The sequence below is a fragment of the Toxoplasma gondii genome, chromosome II, assembly GCF_000006565.2.
Source record: "Toxoplasma gondii ME49 chromosome II, whole genome shotgun sequence".
Lineage (NCBI taxonomy): Eukaryota > Apicomplexa > Conoidasida > Eucoccidiorida > Sarcocystidae > Toxoplasma > Toxoplasma gondii.
This window is the reverse complement of record NC_031469.1, coordinates 684,105-702,028: the sequence shown is the minus strand read 5'-3', so window position 1 is coordinate 702,028 and position 17,924 is coordinate 684,105. Positions and strand designations below refer to the sequence as shown.

The window sequence follows — 17,924 nt, the reverse complement described above, 5'->3', positions numbered from 1 at the left end:
TATCAATTTAAACTAGTGACCATAGTTTCTAGTGCTGGGTAGAGACTGTGTTGTATGGCAAAAGTCTTAAAAAGCAGGATCCCGGATTACCTAGCTGATTTGATGTCTACTATTATTACCATCGCATGGACATATAGTACCCAGGTTATTCTGAATATGACTTCACTTAATAGATATGAACAACCAAGTTTCTTTTTATTTCTGTGAACCACCACCTCGCTGGACAGCTTGAGACACATCGGATATGCTCTAGGTTTTACGCATAATGTAAGGATTACTGTTACCGCTCGTATAACTACGCTCTGCTAACGCCATAGAGCTTGAATCCGGTCTCTTCGTTTCTTCACGTTTCGTGACTGAGGGGGTGATCCTGTCCGTCACAAATCCGCTTTTACAGTACCCGTGTGACAGACTCCCACATCCTGTGAGCGACTTTATTCGGTCACCTCTCCTGTTTCTGTCTTGGAGTTGACGGTAGAAACGTGCACGCTACACGGGTAGTCGCGTCTCTCAATGCATTTAAAGTTTCCCTACCGGTGTCTGGCCGCATGAATTACACGTTGCCATGTACTTCGCTCGTGAGGCTGAGATACCGACGACCGCGGCAGCAGAAATTTCGCTCATCACACAAATAGAGGGACGCTGATCGACAGTAGCACGTCATCAGCAGTCTTCGTGAAGGTAGCGACAAATTGCTCTGGCGAAACAAGTGCGTTGCGTTGAGAGTAACGCGCGTGCCTTAACAAGATGCGTAAGGTGGTCGCCTCTCAGAGCACGTGTGCCGTGTTAAACGTGCAAATGTGGAAATGCCAAGAAAATGCGTGGAGCTTCTTAAATTGGAGTTTCCGGATAAGCTGCTCCAGAAACTGCCGCACACGAACTGAAGGTGCGGCGTGTACTGTCAGCAGAAATACTGATTCAGAGATATTCCCCGCTGGCGAGTACAACGAAAAGAACCCTCGGCTCAGAACACATCTTCCTCTGATTCGTCTTGCCCAGGGGGTACAGTGAAAAGGAAACAAATTCGGAGAGACTGTTTTAATGCAAATTGGCAGTGTCGGCATGGACCTCTTCTGCTCCCGGTATTATTTGTTTGTTTTATCCGAAGGATAGAGAGACGCCTTCGACGGCCGTAGGCGGAAGTCCCCGGTACCGTCATAGCAAGATGCACTTTTCCTGCCGGCACTGTCAAACACGCTTGAACAGTTCGCTTGCTTTTGCATCATGTCTTGAGTTGCCTGCCCGCTGCAGCATGCACGCCAGCATTGTGGCTCTATCACGGACGCAACGAAGTTTCTCTTTACACTTTGACCTGTTCTCAGCAACGGACGCGTTTCCCCATCACGCCTACGCAGGCTCAGGTTCCAATCCTTCATATTCTTCTTCGTCATCTGTCAGTCCTGCCGCGACGTTCTGTCCGCTTTCCTCTCTCTTCTGATCGCCACGCTGTGCCTCCAGCTGGTTTTGAGCGTTGTCCGTCGCGTCTTGCTCGGCGACAGCTGCGCGAGATTCCTCACTCGCTTTTCCCGACGACGGAACTTCCGGCGGCTTGTCTTCAGTCACAATGTCAATCGACCCTAGAAGGTCCGGCGGCAGCTTGTCTCGCAATTCCATCTGGAAACACACGGCCACTCAGAACGCTCTCTGGGACAAACGACGCTAGGTGTGTGTGGAGGAGAAGGCACCTGCATGGTGATTTGGAGGACAGAAGCCACGGCGACTAAGACGCCGAATCTAGAGATAAAATCACAGTTTGTAAACGGGGCACCGATAATGTGCGAGGTGCGCCTGTCGTCGACTCAGTGAAGACCGACTGTTCTCGAAACGATGATAACACACAAAGTGGTGTGAACGTACATCACAAGAAGAAGACGCGGAAACGACGGGAAGGCGAAACACGGAGCACACCTCTGAGAAGACCGGGAGAGTCCACTTATTGTAAACACTCGTGGAAGGGACAGAGCTGCTTAAGGTTTAATCGGAAAACTCTAACTTGTGAATCCACCGGTCGAACGTCAGCGCCAGGCTTCCGATCGCCGTAGAATTTGACACAACACACAACCACGTCAGGCCTGAAGGATTATTAGATCGCTGCCTCGTTCAGCACTAGTCAGCGATTTCACTGACTGAGAGGCCTTCCTGAGATGACATTTTAACGGATGAGTGTTTCCTTGTTGTTTTGAGACATCATCCCATCCCAAATGGAAGTTTCCATGTGCCAATGTTTACTTTTGTTTCACTTATGGTAGCTTAAATGAATCCCTCCGACTCACCTCGACGCCGATCCGAATCGTCTGTGCATTAGGTCCTCGATACCGAAGCACGATATCCCCGTCTGCAGACAGCCGGAAAAAAGACCAGAGCAACGTTCTGGCACAACGAAGAGACTCAAAAAAGGGAAGGGAAGAAGAGGCTATCCAAGTGCGAGCTGGTGCGTACAAACACGGATCGTACGTCTGCGCTAGCGGAACAGCCCTCGGTCATCTTGACGCCCATGCAGATCCACCTGTCAACGGATACATGTGGGTACGAAAGTATTTTCCAAGGTGTCTGCTTGCTCCTCACTTGGAGAGACACTGAGGACTTCGAGAGTCGCCCCGAGTCTCTCAATGGCAGGCCGTGTGCCCTTCAGCGCTTCAAGGACGCTTTCGATCGTCAGAGGTTGCAGTTCCTCTTCCCAAACGCCATCGTCTTTCGCCTCCTCCACACTCAGGTCAGGCCACACTTCTCTCAAAGCTCCCTGCAGGCCTTCATACAGTGTTTGATGAGCTGAGGGACATGTTGAACATGCGCCCTGAAAAGCCGATTGCACACAGGTCCACAAAATGACTACAGAGTCAGTTCGGGAGCGACTGCGGATTCCCTCCCAAGTATCTTCGAAGAGTGCGTTGTCTCGGAGAACTCCTTTCCTCCCAGAGGCGCAAGACCGCAGAGAGGCCGATGCATGTCGAATCGCAAGAACCACAGCATGCCCTGATTCCTACGGATGCAGCAGATGTTAGATTCAAGTTCCCTGAAGAACTCTCCTTCACATGCCGTGTCAAACACTCTGAACAGGTTGTGGGTCCGCAACGAGATTAGAAACGCTCGATCCGGGGATACACAAACTCACACAGACACAGTTGGAATTTCAACTGGGAGCGGAACTCGGAACGCACATGCCAGGCTGTGTGTTCACTCCCAAGAAGCACAGGGTCTGCCCTTGATCGATTCGACAGAGTTGACAAACGCCTTGTGCACCACTGTTTCGATAAGAAGGGCAAACGCCGCGATCCACGTCGGCTGGTGCGCCAGGCTGACACGCAGACGTTCTTGACACAAGTTCCGAATGGGATGCGACAACGAACTCTTGCTTCTAGCTGAATTTCGTTCAGCAGCGAGAGCGAAAAATCCAAAGAGAACTGAATGAACATACTCAGACTGGCATACAGGGATAGAGACGTACGGAAGCAGAGATAGAAATCCAGAGAATGTTTCCACCTCCCAGCAGAGAGCGAGACGCATGGAGACACAGGACTGATGCCCAGACGCACAGGGACTTAGTGAAAGCTCTTTTGATTTCCATGAACGGAGTTACACATTAGCGCTGCATGCGCCCAGAGGCTGTTTCACCGGTGCCCCGCACATAAACCGCAACACAAAACGGCTGTGGTGAACAAACAGATAAGCACAATGGGAAAACTTTCAACTACATAAATATATATATATATATATGTATATATGCCACACATCCTCGCTTTGTTGACGATTCTTTGTTGGAAGAGGAAAAAACGATAACTCGTGGAATACGTGGCTGTAGTGACAGACAGTACATGCACAACAGAATTCATTCACAACCTAACGCAGTGTAATTTAAATATTCATGCCAGTTCCTCGGCGAGTGTGGGGTGTCACCAAACCTGCACTCGACATGAGGTTAATACATGCATAAATACATGCAATATATATATATATATATATGTATATGTATGTGCAGGTATTTGCATCACCGGAGATTCTCGAGTATCAAAGAATGCGTTTGCGATACGAGAAAAAATGAGGAGAAAGAGACGGGAGAGGAATATTCTTGAATCGACTGGGAATGTCGTGCGGCGTACCTTGAACGCGAGACGAACAGTTTTTTTTTCTGAATCGAGTTCGACGAGCTTCACATTTCCTCCATGGCCTCTGAGGTAAGGCCGTACACTCTCTAGCACTTGCTCCACCATCGTCGAGTTCAGGCCCACCTCCGAAGAGGCAGAGGGCGACGACATCGGGTGTCTGTACACCTCGAATGGGTTGTCTGCCACAGGCGCGACCGGCCCTGCGGAAGAAAGCGGAGCCGGCGGAGACGAAGCAAACACACGAGAGACACTGCCCCCCCGAAGATCTCCCGACAACGCTCGACATCGAGAAGGAAGGACCGGTGGTCCGCGACGAGGAAACAAAGAAGAAAGAGGAGAAGAAGAAAGAGGAGAAGAAGAAAGAGGAGAAGAAGAAAGAGGAGAAGAAGGAAGAGAAGAAGACGAAACACTGAGAGAGCTCGAGTTTTCGTTTTGCGCGTGGAAGGCAGGGAATGATGTCTGGACGAGGAAGGCTACGGACTTTCCTTGCGGACGGCAGCAGAGGCTCCCGCTGCTTCTGTTCTCGGTCTCCACAGTTTCTCGGCTTCGTCCTCTTCGTTCTCTCCCGGCGTCTCTCCCCGTCTCCCAGGTGTCGGCTCCTCGTCTCCAAACCGCGCCTGTTGGTGCCTGTGCTCGACAGGCCTTTGCATGCAGAGGCGAACAGGCGACGGGAGAAAGCGGAAGAAGAGACAGCCTGGAGGTGGAGAAGAAGAGGGGAGCTTCGGCGAGATGCAGAGCATTCGGGAGGCGAGATGGGTGCGCGAGGAGACACATGAAGGAGAAGAAAAGACTGAGGAAAGAGAAAAAGTCGCCACGAAAGGGAGGAGACGCAGACACTCGGCGCAGAGAGCAAGGCCCAACTCGGGGCTGAGGCCCACAACCCTCCATGGGGAGACCTCAGAAAAACATCGAAAGGGACAGAGACAGACGGGGGAAAAGGAAGAGGAGAAAGACGGGAAAAAGCGAAAAAAAACGATTTCGGGGAGAGACTGGAACAAAGGGAGACAGGAGAAGACCGACAGTGAGGGAGAACGTGACAAAAACCGGAGAGGCCGAGAGACAGAGGGAGGAAGAGCGACAGAGAACGAGATGGAGAAGAGTCAGAGAAAATTGATGCAAAGCGCGACAGAAAAAAGAAAACGCGCGAAAGCAGCCAGATGTCGTTCTGTGTGCTCGCTTTTGCGGAGGCGGGGGGTGTCTCCGTTTCGCTGAGAAAGCTGGGGACCGAGGGGAGAAAGACAGGTCTTGGAGTCTTGTGAGGTAAACCGCAGTCAAGTTCTCTCTTGGCAAGCAGGTGAACTGGCTCGGAAGATCTCAACCACGGGAAGGATCGAGGAGGCAGCGGCGGCCGGATCCCTCGAGCTGTCTGCGTCTTGGAGACACCGCGGAGAAAAGAAGCCGGAAACCAGCCAGCTGCATCGATACACTGCAGAAAGCGAGACGTCTTTGAGTCTCTCTCTCCCGTCTCTCTCTGAGTCGAAGAAACGCAGCGATTCGCTTTCGTAAGTTGCCGTTGTCCGCACTCGAAAAGGCGAAGAAAAGAAGAAGAAACATCTTCTGCTTTCCTCTCTCGCCGTCGCCGTGGGGAGTCTCCAACTGTGCCTTTTCCGCTTTGCCTGGGGGGAAGATGAGCATCTGCCTCGCCTTCTGCCATTCTTCTTGATCTGGTTCGCTCTCCTTTCTGTCTGTCGTTTCTGCACCTTTCTTTCTCCGGCGCTCTCGCCTGCCTCTTCACGGGGCATGCATCGTCTTTTGCGTCTTCTCCCTCTTCTTCTGCGTGTCTCTCAGTCGATTCTTCCCCTTCTCTGGACTTTTGCGCATCTCTCGCGTTTCTTTCTTCTCCCGTCTTCCCTACTTTCTTCTTCTCCTTTTTCTTCTCTTTTCTTCTTCTCCTTTTTCTTCTCGCTTCTCCCCTCTTGTCCTCTCTTCTCTCTCTTGCTTCTGCCATTTTGAATTCAGAGTGTTCAGGAAAATGGAGGAAAAGGGGACGGCTCGACAGTTGCCTCGGAGGAACTCGGCCTACGCAAAGCAGGAATACTGGGAAGAAAGGTACAGATTTCTCTCTCGTTTTAGGCGGAGAAGATTGCCTTGGAGGCGTAGCCTTTGTTCTTCGCCCTGTGTGTCTTCTTGACTTTCTTTTTGGGCGCCTCTCGCAGTAGCTAGCAGTTGTTTCTCCAGCGAGTCGCTAGAAAAAAGCAGACTTCTGTCGCTTCTTCGTCTTTTTCTGCTGCTGCTGACTTGTGCAGACGCTCCTCGCGCCCGGGGCGTCTCTTTCCCCGTTCTCTCGCTGCAGCTCTTCTTGCTGTCCTTGCATTTCTCTCCTGTTCTGTGGGTTCCCGGTCTCTTCTGCGTCTTCAGATTTGCAGCAGAGAAGCACTACGAATGGCTGGAGTCTCCAGAGTCTCTGCTACCGCTTCTGCTTCCTCTCCTCCGTCCGTCTATGCTCGTCCTCACAGTGGGCTGCGGCAACAGCGAACTCAGCGATGCGCTAGTGGCAAGTGGAATGCCGTTCGTCTTCAATCTCGACTTCAGCCGCACAGTGCTTCAAGCCAAACGTCGACACGAAAGGGAATGCATCAGGAAGTACCTGTCTTCTCCCTCGCCTCCTTCTTCGTCTTCTCCCTCGCCTCCTTCTTCGTCTTCTTCTCCGTCTCCTTCTCCTCGCTCTCCTTCTTCTCCTCGATCTCCTTCTTCTCCTCGCTCTCCTTCTTCTCCTCGCTCTCCTTCTTCTCCTCGCTCTCCTTCTTCTCCTCGCTCTCCTCCTCTCCCGCCAGTAATGGAGTATCTCTGCGCAGACATGACGCGCCTCGAGTTCCTCCGCGCAAACGCGTTCGACGTCGTGGTAAGTGTAGCGAGGCTTCCAGGAAGCGGTGTACAGACAGCTCGGGTGTGGGGTTCTTGGTCGAGTCAACAGACGCGCATGTCCACGAGCGGAGGCGATCTGTAGCCTGAACGCCACCAAGAGGCCGGAGACGCCTGGGCGGAAGAAGCGAAGACTTCGGACGGGAGAAGAATCTGTCGCGTCTCTCCTCCCCCTTCTCCCGCGCTCGCTTCCCGCTTCCTCCTTCTCTTTCGTCCTCTTCTCCGATCTCCTCTCTGTTCTCTGGCGATTCGTTCCTTCTCTGTTCCCTCCATCTGCTGGTTCGTCCGCTCTCGATTCGTCTGCATTTGAAATGCCGATCCTCACGCTCGTTCGTCCTTTTTCTCTCAGTGCTAGCCTTGTCCTCCCCCAACGCCGCTTCTTCTTCCTCTCGCTTCTCCGCTCTCCTCTGCCTCTCTTCGCCTCCGGTCGGAGACTGTCGAGTTCTGTTTCTTCGTTTCTTTTTCTTTTCTTCGCAGATCGACAAGGCGGCGATGGATGGTGAGAGAACCCGCATATATCCACACAAATGTACATTTGTATATGTATATTCATATGTGTGTATATACTTGTATACGTATACATATATGTACTGCTACGTGTGTTTGTGTCCTTGTTTCGACAAGAAGAGAAGAACGGCGGCTGCTGTCTGCTTTGTGAGCCTGGAATCGACTCACTCTAAACTCCCGCCTCGAATCCAACTCTTTTTGCTCTTTCTGAAAGGTCTAGAGACAGAAAGACACCCGCGTCGGACCCGCTGCCAAAATGTATCATCTACACTATCACGTCGACCTCTTCCACGGATATCGGCAACAAGAGAGAAGGATGCGTTCGTTCTTCGTATGTTTTCTCTGCCTCTATATACGACTCTTGGTCTCTCCGTCGTTCTCTGTTCTGGTGGACCTTGCGCTGCTTTTTCAGCTTTAATGACAGAAGAAGGAAGTGTGTGGGAGCCGCGAATCTCTGTCAGACAGGCTGCAGACGGCTACCTTGCTGGCGTAGGTCGGTGCCTGAAGCCTGGCGGACTCTTCATTCAAATAACTTTTCAACAGCCGCACTTTCGCAGGTAAGCCTCGCATTTCCAGAGCATAAGCCAACGCCACACTGCATAAAAAGTAGAAAAGAAACCAGACTTCACTCGTGAAGGCTCCGTAATCGCGGATGATGTCGGCACTGAGAGCGTCTATGCCAGCAAAAGCCTCTTCCTCTTTTTATTCACATCTGGATTGACTTACACAATGACCGTACAACCGATCTAGCCATCGGTTCGTACTCATGGGAGGCATGCATTATTAGGCGCAAATATATATATATATATATATATATATATATACGTCTAAACACATGCACATTCATATTCACACATGCATATATATATATATATACATTTGTATATATATATATATATATATATGCATCTAATGTGTGAATGGGCTACCAGACGACTGTCTCACGGAAGGATCTTGAATATCTCTAGAGAGAGCATTCGGACGTCCCAAATACTATAAAGTGTATGTACATGTATGTGCGGATCTGTTAATTTGCTGTTTCGCGACGAGGTTGTTTTTCTTTCAGGCGCTACTTGCTTAACCGTTTTTCACTGGATCTAAATGAGGATGCGGAGTGCGAAGATGGGAGACCCGCGCCGGGAGAGTGGATTTCTGCGAAGGCGAAAAATTTCCCTTTGAAAAATCTGCCCGCCAAATGGCAGTTTTCTGAGTCCTACGGTTGGGCGTTCTTCCACACAGACATCGAAAAGAACACTCCAGGTTGCTTCTCCAACTTTTTCTTCCTCGCCGAAAAGACTTTGTGAAAAGGCACTAAAAGGTACAGAGCACCGAATCCTTGAAGTAACATTTCCTCCAAAGGCAGGCATCGATCTGGAAAAAAACGGCCCCGCACTTGTTTCCTGAAATCTACACATACATGCATCTGTCTATATATATATATATATATATATATATACGTATGTATATGCATATGTATCTTTTTATAAACAGATGCATAGATATATGTGCTTTCACATGTAAGCAAGCGAAACTGTACTTGTACGTGTATCTCTGTGTGTAGATGTGGGCGTGAGCGGATGCGGGTGTCTTTAAGAGAATAGATTGCGCGTTGAGGGAAACGTTTATGGAAAGATAAACGCTTTCGTCGTCCCCATCGAATCACTCCATGATTTGTTACGCACTTGAGTGGAACGAAGCGCGCGCGAAAACGTGACTGCATCGGGAACAGACGATGCATGCAGACGCGCGCAGGAAACAACTCCAAAGTCTAATAGCCCACGGAAACGAAACTGCTGCAGAATCTCGAAAACAAGTGACCTCTCTTCAAGCTCCTATAGCCTTCACTCTTGAAAATCTCCCTCTCCACATACATTTACTCTTGAATGCAATACCTATCTGTACATCTAACAAAAAATATGTTTCTATCTATCTATATTGAAATATAGACGTAAGTATCTGTATACAGCATCTACCCCAATGTACGAATCATATACATATATATATATAAAGACATGCATTCAACATCTGCCAAACTTAACATCATGTATATATATATATATATATGACCATAAACCTTACACAGTTTTACGTAGAAGTGCCGAGGCGCCAGTGCCGTGCATGCAGGCGAACCTGTGTGTGATACCGTAGAGGCGAAAGAGCAACGTCGTTTGTGTTTCTGATGTGACTCTTTGTTAAACTTCTTTCAAGCAGTTGAACGAGATGAACGAGAGACGAAACTACGCATTTTCCCGGAGAGTTTTGTCACAGGCAGCGCTACGAAACTCTCAAGAGCCAGAACAGTGCAGCACTTGACCCATTTTAAACATCGACCCTCCGAAAAACTGTAACATCTTTGCTCTCTTTCTACGCGCATATGGAACTGTGACGAAGACCTTCGACACAGAGGCTGTTCATCTGAAAGAAAAGATCATCTACATTCTGCCCCTCTCGAACTATTTGTTTCTCTCCACCTACACCTCTATAATTCTTGATTTCTCCACTTAAAATACATACACAATCATATACAAATATATACGCACATATATACATATAGATGGACATATATATATATATATATATATATATATATATATATATATTATATGTGCATATGTGTGTGCCTGGAGTTTAAATACACGACACATACGTTTTCTTCCACGAATGTGGTTTTCGTTTTTTTTAGAGACCGAGACTTCTGCAGTTCTCTTGTTTTCGCGTTCGTGACTCTCCCTGTTTTTTTCCCCTGAAAATGAGATGGCTTTTCTGCCAGTCTGTTCCAGCTGCTTTGCGGACCTTTCACAATGGACTGCCTGGTGAGTCTTTACCGAATTTTTTTTGTCCAGTGTAGCTAGACGTCTGAGTCGCCATAAAGTAGATTTTCTCCACTGAAAGTTTTCCGTGTCTCCTGTGCATCCCTTCGGATACATACCAAGAGAAAACTCCCTCGAGCGAGCAGGACTTAATCTAGGATTTCTCTGACGCACTACATACTCTCGTTGGAGACGCTAGGCCGACGCCAAGTGAAAACGCCTACGTTCCTGAATGCGGATACTTTCGGGTGGTTCTCAGACACAGGAACTCAAAGCCTGTGCACACCGAAGAGCGTCTGCAGTTTTCTTTCCTACAAGAAAATGTGGAGGAAACGCAGAGACAGCAGAGATGTTTGGACAAGCACACATGCACTGGGTTCGATCTCTCTACACCTAGGTCTTTGCGGAGACTCACTGCTCCGAATGAAGGGAGAATTCACAAAAAGGCCGAGGCTACGGAGAGAGACATCCAGCTGTTGTCCCTGCACAAAGCTACATGTTTGTCCTCAGGACGATCACCTGCCTCTTTCGGAGGGAACGGGGGGGATTGAGTGTCGAGAAAAAAAAACGTAGAGCTGTTCACTCAAAACGACAGCCGCAGACGCTTGCCTTTCCCCGTCGAAAGTCAGAAAATCTCGGGTGGCACCACCGAGAAGGATGCCGGCTTCCTCGCTGTTGCTTCTCTGTCCCTTCTTCTCTCTCCCGAATACCTTTTTTCTTCTCCCTTCTTCTCTCTCCCAAACTCCTTTTCTTCTCCCTTCTTCTCTCTCCCAAACTTCTCTTCTTCTCCCTTCTTCTCTCTCCCAAACTCCTCTTCTTCTCCCCTCTTCTCTCTCCCAAACTCCTTTTCTTCTCCCCTCTTCTCTCTCCCGAATTCCTCTGCTTCTCCCTTCTTCTCTCTCCCAAACTCCTCTTCTTCTCCCCTGTTTGCTGCTGCTCTCTCAGCTCCACACGTTGTGCGTTCAGACACGAGGTTCGCTGGACATGCACAAAACGTTTCTCTTCCCTTCTCTCTCTGTCTTGGCTCCTCTCTGTCACAGCACCCGGCGTTACAGTGGCAGGGGCAGCTGTGCTTTCCTCGCGATTCGCCACAGAGAATTCCGGCATTCCTCGCATCCGCGTCGCGCGCTTTTTTTCTGGGAGGTCCCCTGGATCGCCAATTCATGTCACTTCCTCAGGTGACTAGACATCTCTCGTCGGTTGTCTGACCAACGCGCTGTCTCCACCCCCCAGTTCCCGCCAGTTCTCCCGCTTCTGTTCTCTCCTTCCCTCTCGCTCCAGAGGACTTCCCTCTTGTTCTTCTCTCCCGCGTTTTCTTTCTCTCCCTCACCCTCGCAGCTCATCTGAGCGGCATTCCGAGAAAAATGGTCGCATAGCACGCGTCAGAGTTCTCCCGCGGCTGCGCGACAGACGCGAAAACTTTGTCTCGCTAGATCTTCTGCAGTTTATCGGCCACAACTCTGTTGTTGTGCTTCCGCAGTTGTTCCCGCTCAAACGTCTTATAGTCGAACTGGCAGTCATGCTTATCTGCGTATCGGTGCTCGCCGCAATAGTAATAGCCGCACCGGCACTGAAAGCCCAGCAGTCCGACCTTCTTGTTGCAGAGCCAGCAGCGGTTGGTCTTCACCTGAACAGACACATAATCTCCAAAACGCAGCTTCTTCTCCTGCCAAATGCTAGCAAGAACCTGCTTCGCTCTCCCAAAAGCCACAGCGCGTGGACAGTGACGCACAGAGGAGAGGCGGCTGACACAGAGCAAAGGCAATCAAGGCCCTCTCGACCTTGTCTCCACCTGATTACACCAACAACGATGCGCATACATGTATCAACACAAACACAACAAAGCACTCTGTCGCCATCACATCTATCCGCTCTGACAAGCGATTCCCAAAAAAATACAACAGATAAGAGAGGAAAAAAACACAAATATACATATATCCACCCACGCACACACACATACACCCATATACTACCTTTATCCATGCACAACCAAAGACAAATGAGAAGATGTTCTCTCTTCTTCTCGCCTTTCTCTGCCCTCCCTCCTTGTGCGCTTCTTACCTGCTTAGGTTTCTCATCGGCGGGGGAGGCTCCTCCCGGAGGTGAAGCTGCATGCATTTCTCCATTGCTCGCGCCGTCTGCTTCTTCCTTCTTCGTCTGTACCGGCAAACCTGCAGTTTGTGCATTCCCTTTCCCAACGACATCGACGTCAGAAGACGCGACGGGGGCAACTGTCTCCGGTGCACACACACTCGAGGCGCTGGCTGGCGAAGACGCGCTCTCCTCAGAAGCAGAGGCAGCGACGTCACAAGAACTGGAGACGGAGACACTGGCGGCAGAACTGTCTGCAGAGAAGAGCGAAGATGCGCTGACAGAAGACTGGTTCGACGAACTCTGAGCAGCGGCGCTCGGTGGCGACGGCGTCGCCGAAGCAGCTTGCGTCTTCAAAAACTCGACGTAGCACTTGGAGCACAAATTTCTGTTTGCAGGGTTGCCGTAAAAGCCACAGTTGTTCGCGCACAGAGGCGCCGCAGACTGCAGGGCACACAAGAAAACAAGAGTCACAAAAAAAGACGGTGTTGGCAGTTAAAAGACACGACGGCAAGGGAGACCTTCTGACCTGAAAAATGGAGAGAGACACACTCTTTTCCACCGAGACAGCTTTTGCCGGTGACTCAGCACATCTCTTAGCGGCTCACCGAGTTTTTACGTACACTGTGCAAGCTGCTCACAGAAAAATGTGGATCTCCAGATCCAAGAACAGTGAATCGGAGTTGTCTGCACCCAGCTACAGCTATATATATATATATATACATATATATGACGCCCTCCATCGCGAGCAAGTCACGCTCTCGCGTCAGTGGACCTTCCCGCGTCCTCCACCACGCCCGATAGTGTCGCTTCCGATTCTGCAAATCGAGGCGAGTTGCCTCATAACTCACCGAGTGCTCGTTCTGCTCGGAACTCATTTTGTCTGAGCGGCGGGAAGTCGACGTCGCTCGAGAAAAGCGTTGTTCAGGCGTCCGACGGACGCGGCGAACGGGACAGGCGAAAGCGAGAGAACAGAAAGCCGGAATCCTCAACTGTCTGACACTCCTAGAGGTCCACCCTCCAGGCACGGGCCGCCACAAGTCTTTCTCCAGAAGCTGACGACACCGGGTGTATGTACACGCGAACTGGTTGGTACAGGCGCCTCTCCAGAACAGAGGCGAGCAAAACGGTGGACCCCAGAGACGCCTCTGCGCGGCAGCCTTGCGTATCAGAGCGCCGTCGGCGACACCAAACACGAAAAGGCCGTACACAAGTTGAAAGAGGGGAAACGTCACGTTTATCTCGCAGAGACAGGAAAGGTCTTTGCAGGGACACAGAAAAGAGCTGCGTAAACGTCAAAGATGAAACACCTGGCCTCCCGAAAACAGGATCGTACGCACGCAGAAAAACGTATGCGTGCAAGGGCAAGTGCATATACGCAAATAAAGATCACGCAAGCATTTGCGTATATCTGCGTAGGAGGAATATACACTCGACAAGGTGAAGTCAACAAAGGAGCTGCGAAGCCAAGAGAGGAAGGCCAGTCAGGCTGAGAAGAGCTCGGCGGCCAAACAGTCCGGAGTTTCTTTCGAAAGACGAAAACGTCGAAACCTGAAGACAGAAACACGAACACAAAAAAAGCCTGACGACAGGCAGACGCGTCCAACCGCAAAGCGACGCGTTCCACCGGAGGGAAGTCGCGCAGAGGCCGCAGAGCTATTTCTCGAAGCAGAAAATCGCAGAGAAAGGACCGCGCTCGCGGGGGAGAGACAGGGCGAAAAGGCACAGGTTTCGACGCGAAGAAGACACGCGCCAAAAACGCGAAACCCAGAGGCTCACGAAAAAAGCGGGACCGACAGAAAAAGCTGGACAAGAAAAGGAAGGAGCGTGCGGTTCTCGTCCGAGAGCCGCGAAGAAAACAAGCCACGGGGAAACACGAACACGGAAGCCGGTCGGCAGCAAGGAAAGCAAGCGAAAACCCAAAGTTCCCGCAAAAACGCGGGACAAACGAAGATGAAAAGGCAGAGAATGCCGCTTCCGTCGTGCCCCGTTGTTTGTGCGGTAGAGATTGGGATGGCAGGAACGCGAAGCTCCCGCGAGCCTCTGTAGAGCGGAGAAAACGCGTTTCTCTATGTGACGAGGAATGGCGAGCGCCCTCGCAAAAAGGGCACAGTCTCGATTTTGCCGAAAAGAAATCAAACTCGCAGAGAGCGTGGCGGCCGTGTTGCAGAAATTCGACACAGCACACGTGACCTAGCAGACTGGGTACATCGTCGGATTCTCAGCGCTCGGGTGAGGGGGCGAGCGCCGAGCGTTTTCGCGATTTTCCCAGCGGAACTTCCGGAAAAAAGCCGCGCCACCCGCTCGCCCTCGATCGTCCGGTCGAGTTGCTGCTTCTTCCAGTGAGTACGGCAAAAAACGAGCGAAAAACGGACGCGTTTCTCGAAGAATCCTCAGAAAAAAAAGCATCGCGCGCGCAGAACCGAGCCAGAAGCGGGCGCAGCGCTCTCAAACCCGCGGCGGGTGCAGCCGCTGGTTGACACGACTCGGTGAAGGTCGCAAAACCCCCGGGAAAAGTGTGAGTTTTCGCGAGACCGCCTCGAATCGTCGCTGGAGAGTGGGCTCGCAGAAGCAGGTTTGATAAAAAAACCCAGAAACGCCGAAAAACACGCCACAACCGACACGGAAACCGCCGCGCAACGCGGCCGCCGCGAACACCGGACAAGTGCCTCTCTCAGGCGCAGAAAAGTGCCGCTCCCAGCAGAAGAGCGAACTAACTCTCGGCTTACCCTGTTTCGGATATTCTCCGTCCAGATTTAGTAGCGATGGATGCCGAAAATACCGCAAGCACTGAATCTCGAAGACCGGCTCCGAGCGAGCAGGAAACCCAGGAAACTCTGCGACTCCCGTGCCACCTCCGCCAACTGAAAAACGGGAAAAACAACGGCAAAGTGCAGAGGTAACACTCCTTCGGTGTTCTACAACCGGCCAGAACAGTAGCATCTTTTGTCGGCCAGTCTGCAAGGAACACCGGAAAACGACTCAAACGCGACTCGTGCAAACAAGACAGAAACCCTACCTCTATAGAGTTGCTCTCACACGACACGTACCTGCCGTCAAAATGAGCAACTTCGAAATTCACCCTTGCACCAGTGTACATCAACGCGGCCCAAAACCATAACTTCGTAGTCTTCACGGCTTCCCAGAGGTTTGATATTCTGTATTAACAATGTAAATTGTGATGTTTCTCTGTTATACGTAACGAACGGTGTGTTCAAGGCGAGTTTCCCTACGTTACCTCCTAGAGTAAACAGGAGACGAAAACTCCACGTGAAAACTTGTTTCGCCCTGTTGTTTACTAAGCACACTTCTTTCTGCACAGTGTGCGTCTCTCAGTAACTGGACCAGTCCTTGTACAACGATTGTATCAGTGTGTCGTGGGTATGCATGCTGATTGAGGGAATGGTTAGCAGTATTTCGGAAGTGTGTGTCATCTGTTCGCTTCAGCATTTGTGTTTGAGAAAGCAGCTTTTGAAGACGTCGCGGTACGGCGTTGAGAAAATGGAAAGGTGAAAGGTTCTGCCGCCTGCGAGGATAACACGAGCGTTTGTCTCTGTTCTACGTGAAGGAGACTCTCTAACAAAGAGCTTTACATCGGCGTCAAGACCTGCGTGTAACTAGTGATAAATGAAAAGGAGACGGCGCGAACTGCAGGATGCAGCGAGAACTGTGTGACCGCGTTCAGGCCGGGGAATACGGAAACAAACGGGTGTTAGTGTCTCACCTAGATGCTCCTTGAATTTTAGCCGATGGCTGTGAAAACGCACAAAAAAGAAACAACCGAAAAAGAGAGCAGCTTGTGCAACGGAACATGGATTGCGGGGATTGAGGTCGGAGGGGAAAACCTGCAACTGACATTGCCCTATTCCGTTCCCATAAAAGTCCTTTTAAAAAGCACTCGTACATACTTTGACATGCGTACCCTGGTCATATACACGGACATTGACGCAATACGTATTTGAGTCTATATAGATAGATATGTGTATCCGAAGAAACACCCGTCTCTTGTCGATGCAGACAGAAACTCTATGTTGTTTGATTGTAAGAAAGGCTGTACAACCACTGGGGGGGAGCTTTGACTGGTGTTCTGGTTTAGGAGAATATGAGAATTTTTCGCCTCTCGCAGAAACGAGGGTCGGAATAAAGCGTCATTGAAATGAGAAAACGCGCAAGAGGGGGGGTCCCGCTGCTTGAGACAGGAAAAAGTTGTCCGCATTCGAAAAGCACAGAGCACCGTTGAGCCACGAGAAGCACGTCTACTTGTTCGCCTTGGAAGTCTAGAAGAAACACCCACGTTTTTTCTGCGAAAACATAAAAACGGCCTACTTGTCAAAAAGGCCGAACGTGCAGAATGGCGGCATCCAACGGAGTATGTATTTCTTGAGGGGGGAAACGCGGCGTTCGAGAAAAAAAAATTGGGGGACGTCGGGACTCCGGCTCTCCAAGTTCCGAGTTTTAAGGGATGCAAACCCCAAAACAGAATCGAAGAAAGCACAGAAAGAGCGTTTTGTGCGATAGACTTGACTAGCTTCGTTCGTGTGTCCTCGTTTCCAAGGAGGGAACGCAGATCGCGTGTCTCTAAGATGATGACAAGAGGCAAATGCATCCACCGAAACCTAACTGCAGCGACTCTAGACGAAAAGGAAAAGCGAAATCATAAACTGGACGGTCGCGAGTGGTGTGCGAGAGCCTGTTGCGAAGCCAAAAAAGCAAAAACAAGCGCCGGAAAGACAAATGCAGTCACATTTTTTTCGTCTCTTGACTTGCCGCTGGAGTACCATTTACCCCAAACCACGCACCGCACAACAAAGATGTAACGTGCGCAATCACGAGATGGTTTTTCACTTCCGTGATACCGAAACAAACGTTTCCGAGCGAACGAGCAGAGAAGGTGGATTCTGCTGGCATCCCAACAAAGGGAGAAACGAAAAACGACCAACTGGAAACGTGGGCGAGCGGCAGAAGCAGGCGCTGGCGGATGCGAGGCGCGAGGGCGGTGAAACTACAAGAAACTCGAACTTGCACGTGGTTGGGAACTTCCTGGAATCGGTAAACGAAAGTTGCCAATGAGAAATGAACGCACTGCGGGACAAACATCCTTTCTTATCCGCATATCTCTCTCTACTTCCCCGAGACAAAAAAGCAGGCGTTCAGCTGAAACAAGCCAGGAATGTCAAGACGAGGTTCCCCCGTCCTTCAGAACAAAACACAGGAGACTGTCCGCGAAATCAACAGAGAGAAACGTCCTCCTGCATACACGACAAAACACAACCCTGGACACGCATTTGTACATACTTGCATACCTGTATATGCAAATGTGCTCATATAATGTCGAAAGACGACCATCGCTACGCCCTGTTGCTTCTTTCCTTTTCTGTTTCGTGATGTTCAAACTCAGAAAATCCACATCGTGTACAGAGTATCTCTCACTCATACCTCGAAGTTTCTTCTCCCATCCGAAAACTCCTAGACAGATGACGAAGACAAAGTGGACTGAGGTAACAATCCGATTCAGATATCCTCTACACAGATTTACTTTGAAGAAAAGCCA

At 50.3% G+C, this 17,924-nt stretch overlaps 4 protein-coding genes across 4 annotated transcripts; 1 reads left to right on the top strand and 3 right to left on the bottom strand.

Annotated features, from left to right (window-relative positions):
• Positions 1-957: 957 nt before the first annotated feature.
• TGME49_221922 (NifU family domain-containing protein) lies at positions 958-5,432 on the bottom strand. Its single transcript, XM_002369970.2, has 4 exons — positions 4,098-5,432; positions 2,566-2,794; positions 2,274-2,335; positions 958-1,614 (listed from the first exon to the last, which is right to left on the bottom strand). Exons 1-4 carry the CDS (start codon positions 4,989-4,991, stop codon positions 1,348-1,350), a joined length of 1,452 nt encoding a protein of 483 aa, XP_002370011.2. The 5' UTR covers positions 4,992-5,432; the 3' UTR covers positions 958-1,347.
• A 188-nt stretch (positions 5,433-5,620) lies between these two features.
• TGME49_221818 (hypothetical protein) lies at positions 5,621-9,311 on the top strand. The gene is made up of 4 exons (XM_018779938.1): positions 5,621-6,152; positions 6,462-6,945; positions 7,443-8,029; positions 8,539-9,311. Exons 1-4 carry the CDS (start codon positions 6,076-6,078, stop codon positions 8,774-8,776), a joined length of 1,386 nt encoding a protein of 461 aa, XP_018638294.1. The 5' UTR covers positions 5,621-6,075; the 3' UTR covers positions 8,777-9,311.
• Positions 9,312-9,725: 414 nt separating this feature from the next.
• On the bottom strand, positions 9,726-13,592 carry TGME49_221910 (AN1 family Zinc finger domain-containing protein). Its single transcript, XM_002369969.2, has 4 exons — positions 13,225-13,592; positions 12,344-12,817; positions 11,613-11,909; positions 9,726-10,593 (listed from the first exon to the last, which is right to left on the bottom strand). The coding sequence occupies exons 1-3, from the start codon at positions 13,249-13,251 to the stop codon at positions 11,712-11,714; spliced, it is 699 nt and encodes a 232-aa protein (XP_002370010.1). The 5' UTR covers positions 13,252-13,592; the 3' UTR covers positions 9,726-10,593; positions 11,613-11,711.
• Positions 13,328-17,165, bottom strand: TGME49_221905 (hypothetical protein). The gene is made up of 4 exons (XM_018779946.1): positions 16,700-17,165; positions 16,098-16,126; positions 15,103-15,237; positions 13,328-13,924 (listed from the first exon to the last, which is right to left on the bottom strand). The coding sequence occupies exons 1-4, from the start codon at positions 16,732-16,734 to the stop codon at positions 13,611-13,613; spliced, it is 513 nt and encodes a 170-aa protein (XP_018638293.1). The 5' UTR covers positions 16,735-17,165; the 3' UTR covers positions 13,328-13,610.
• Between the last annotated feature and the right edge of the window lie 759 nt (positions 17,166-17,924).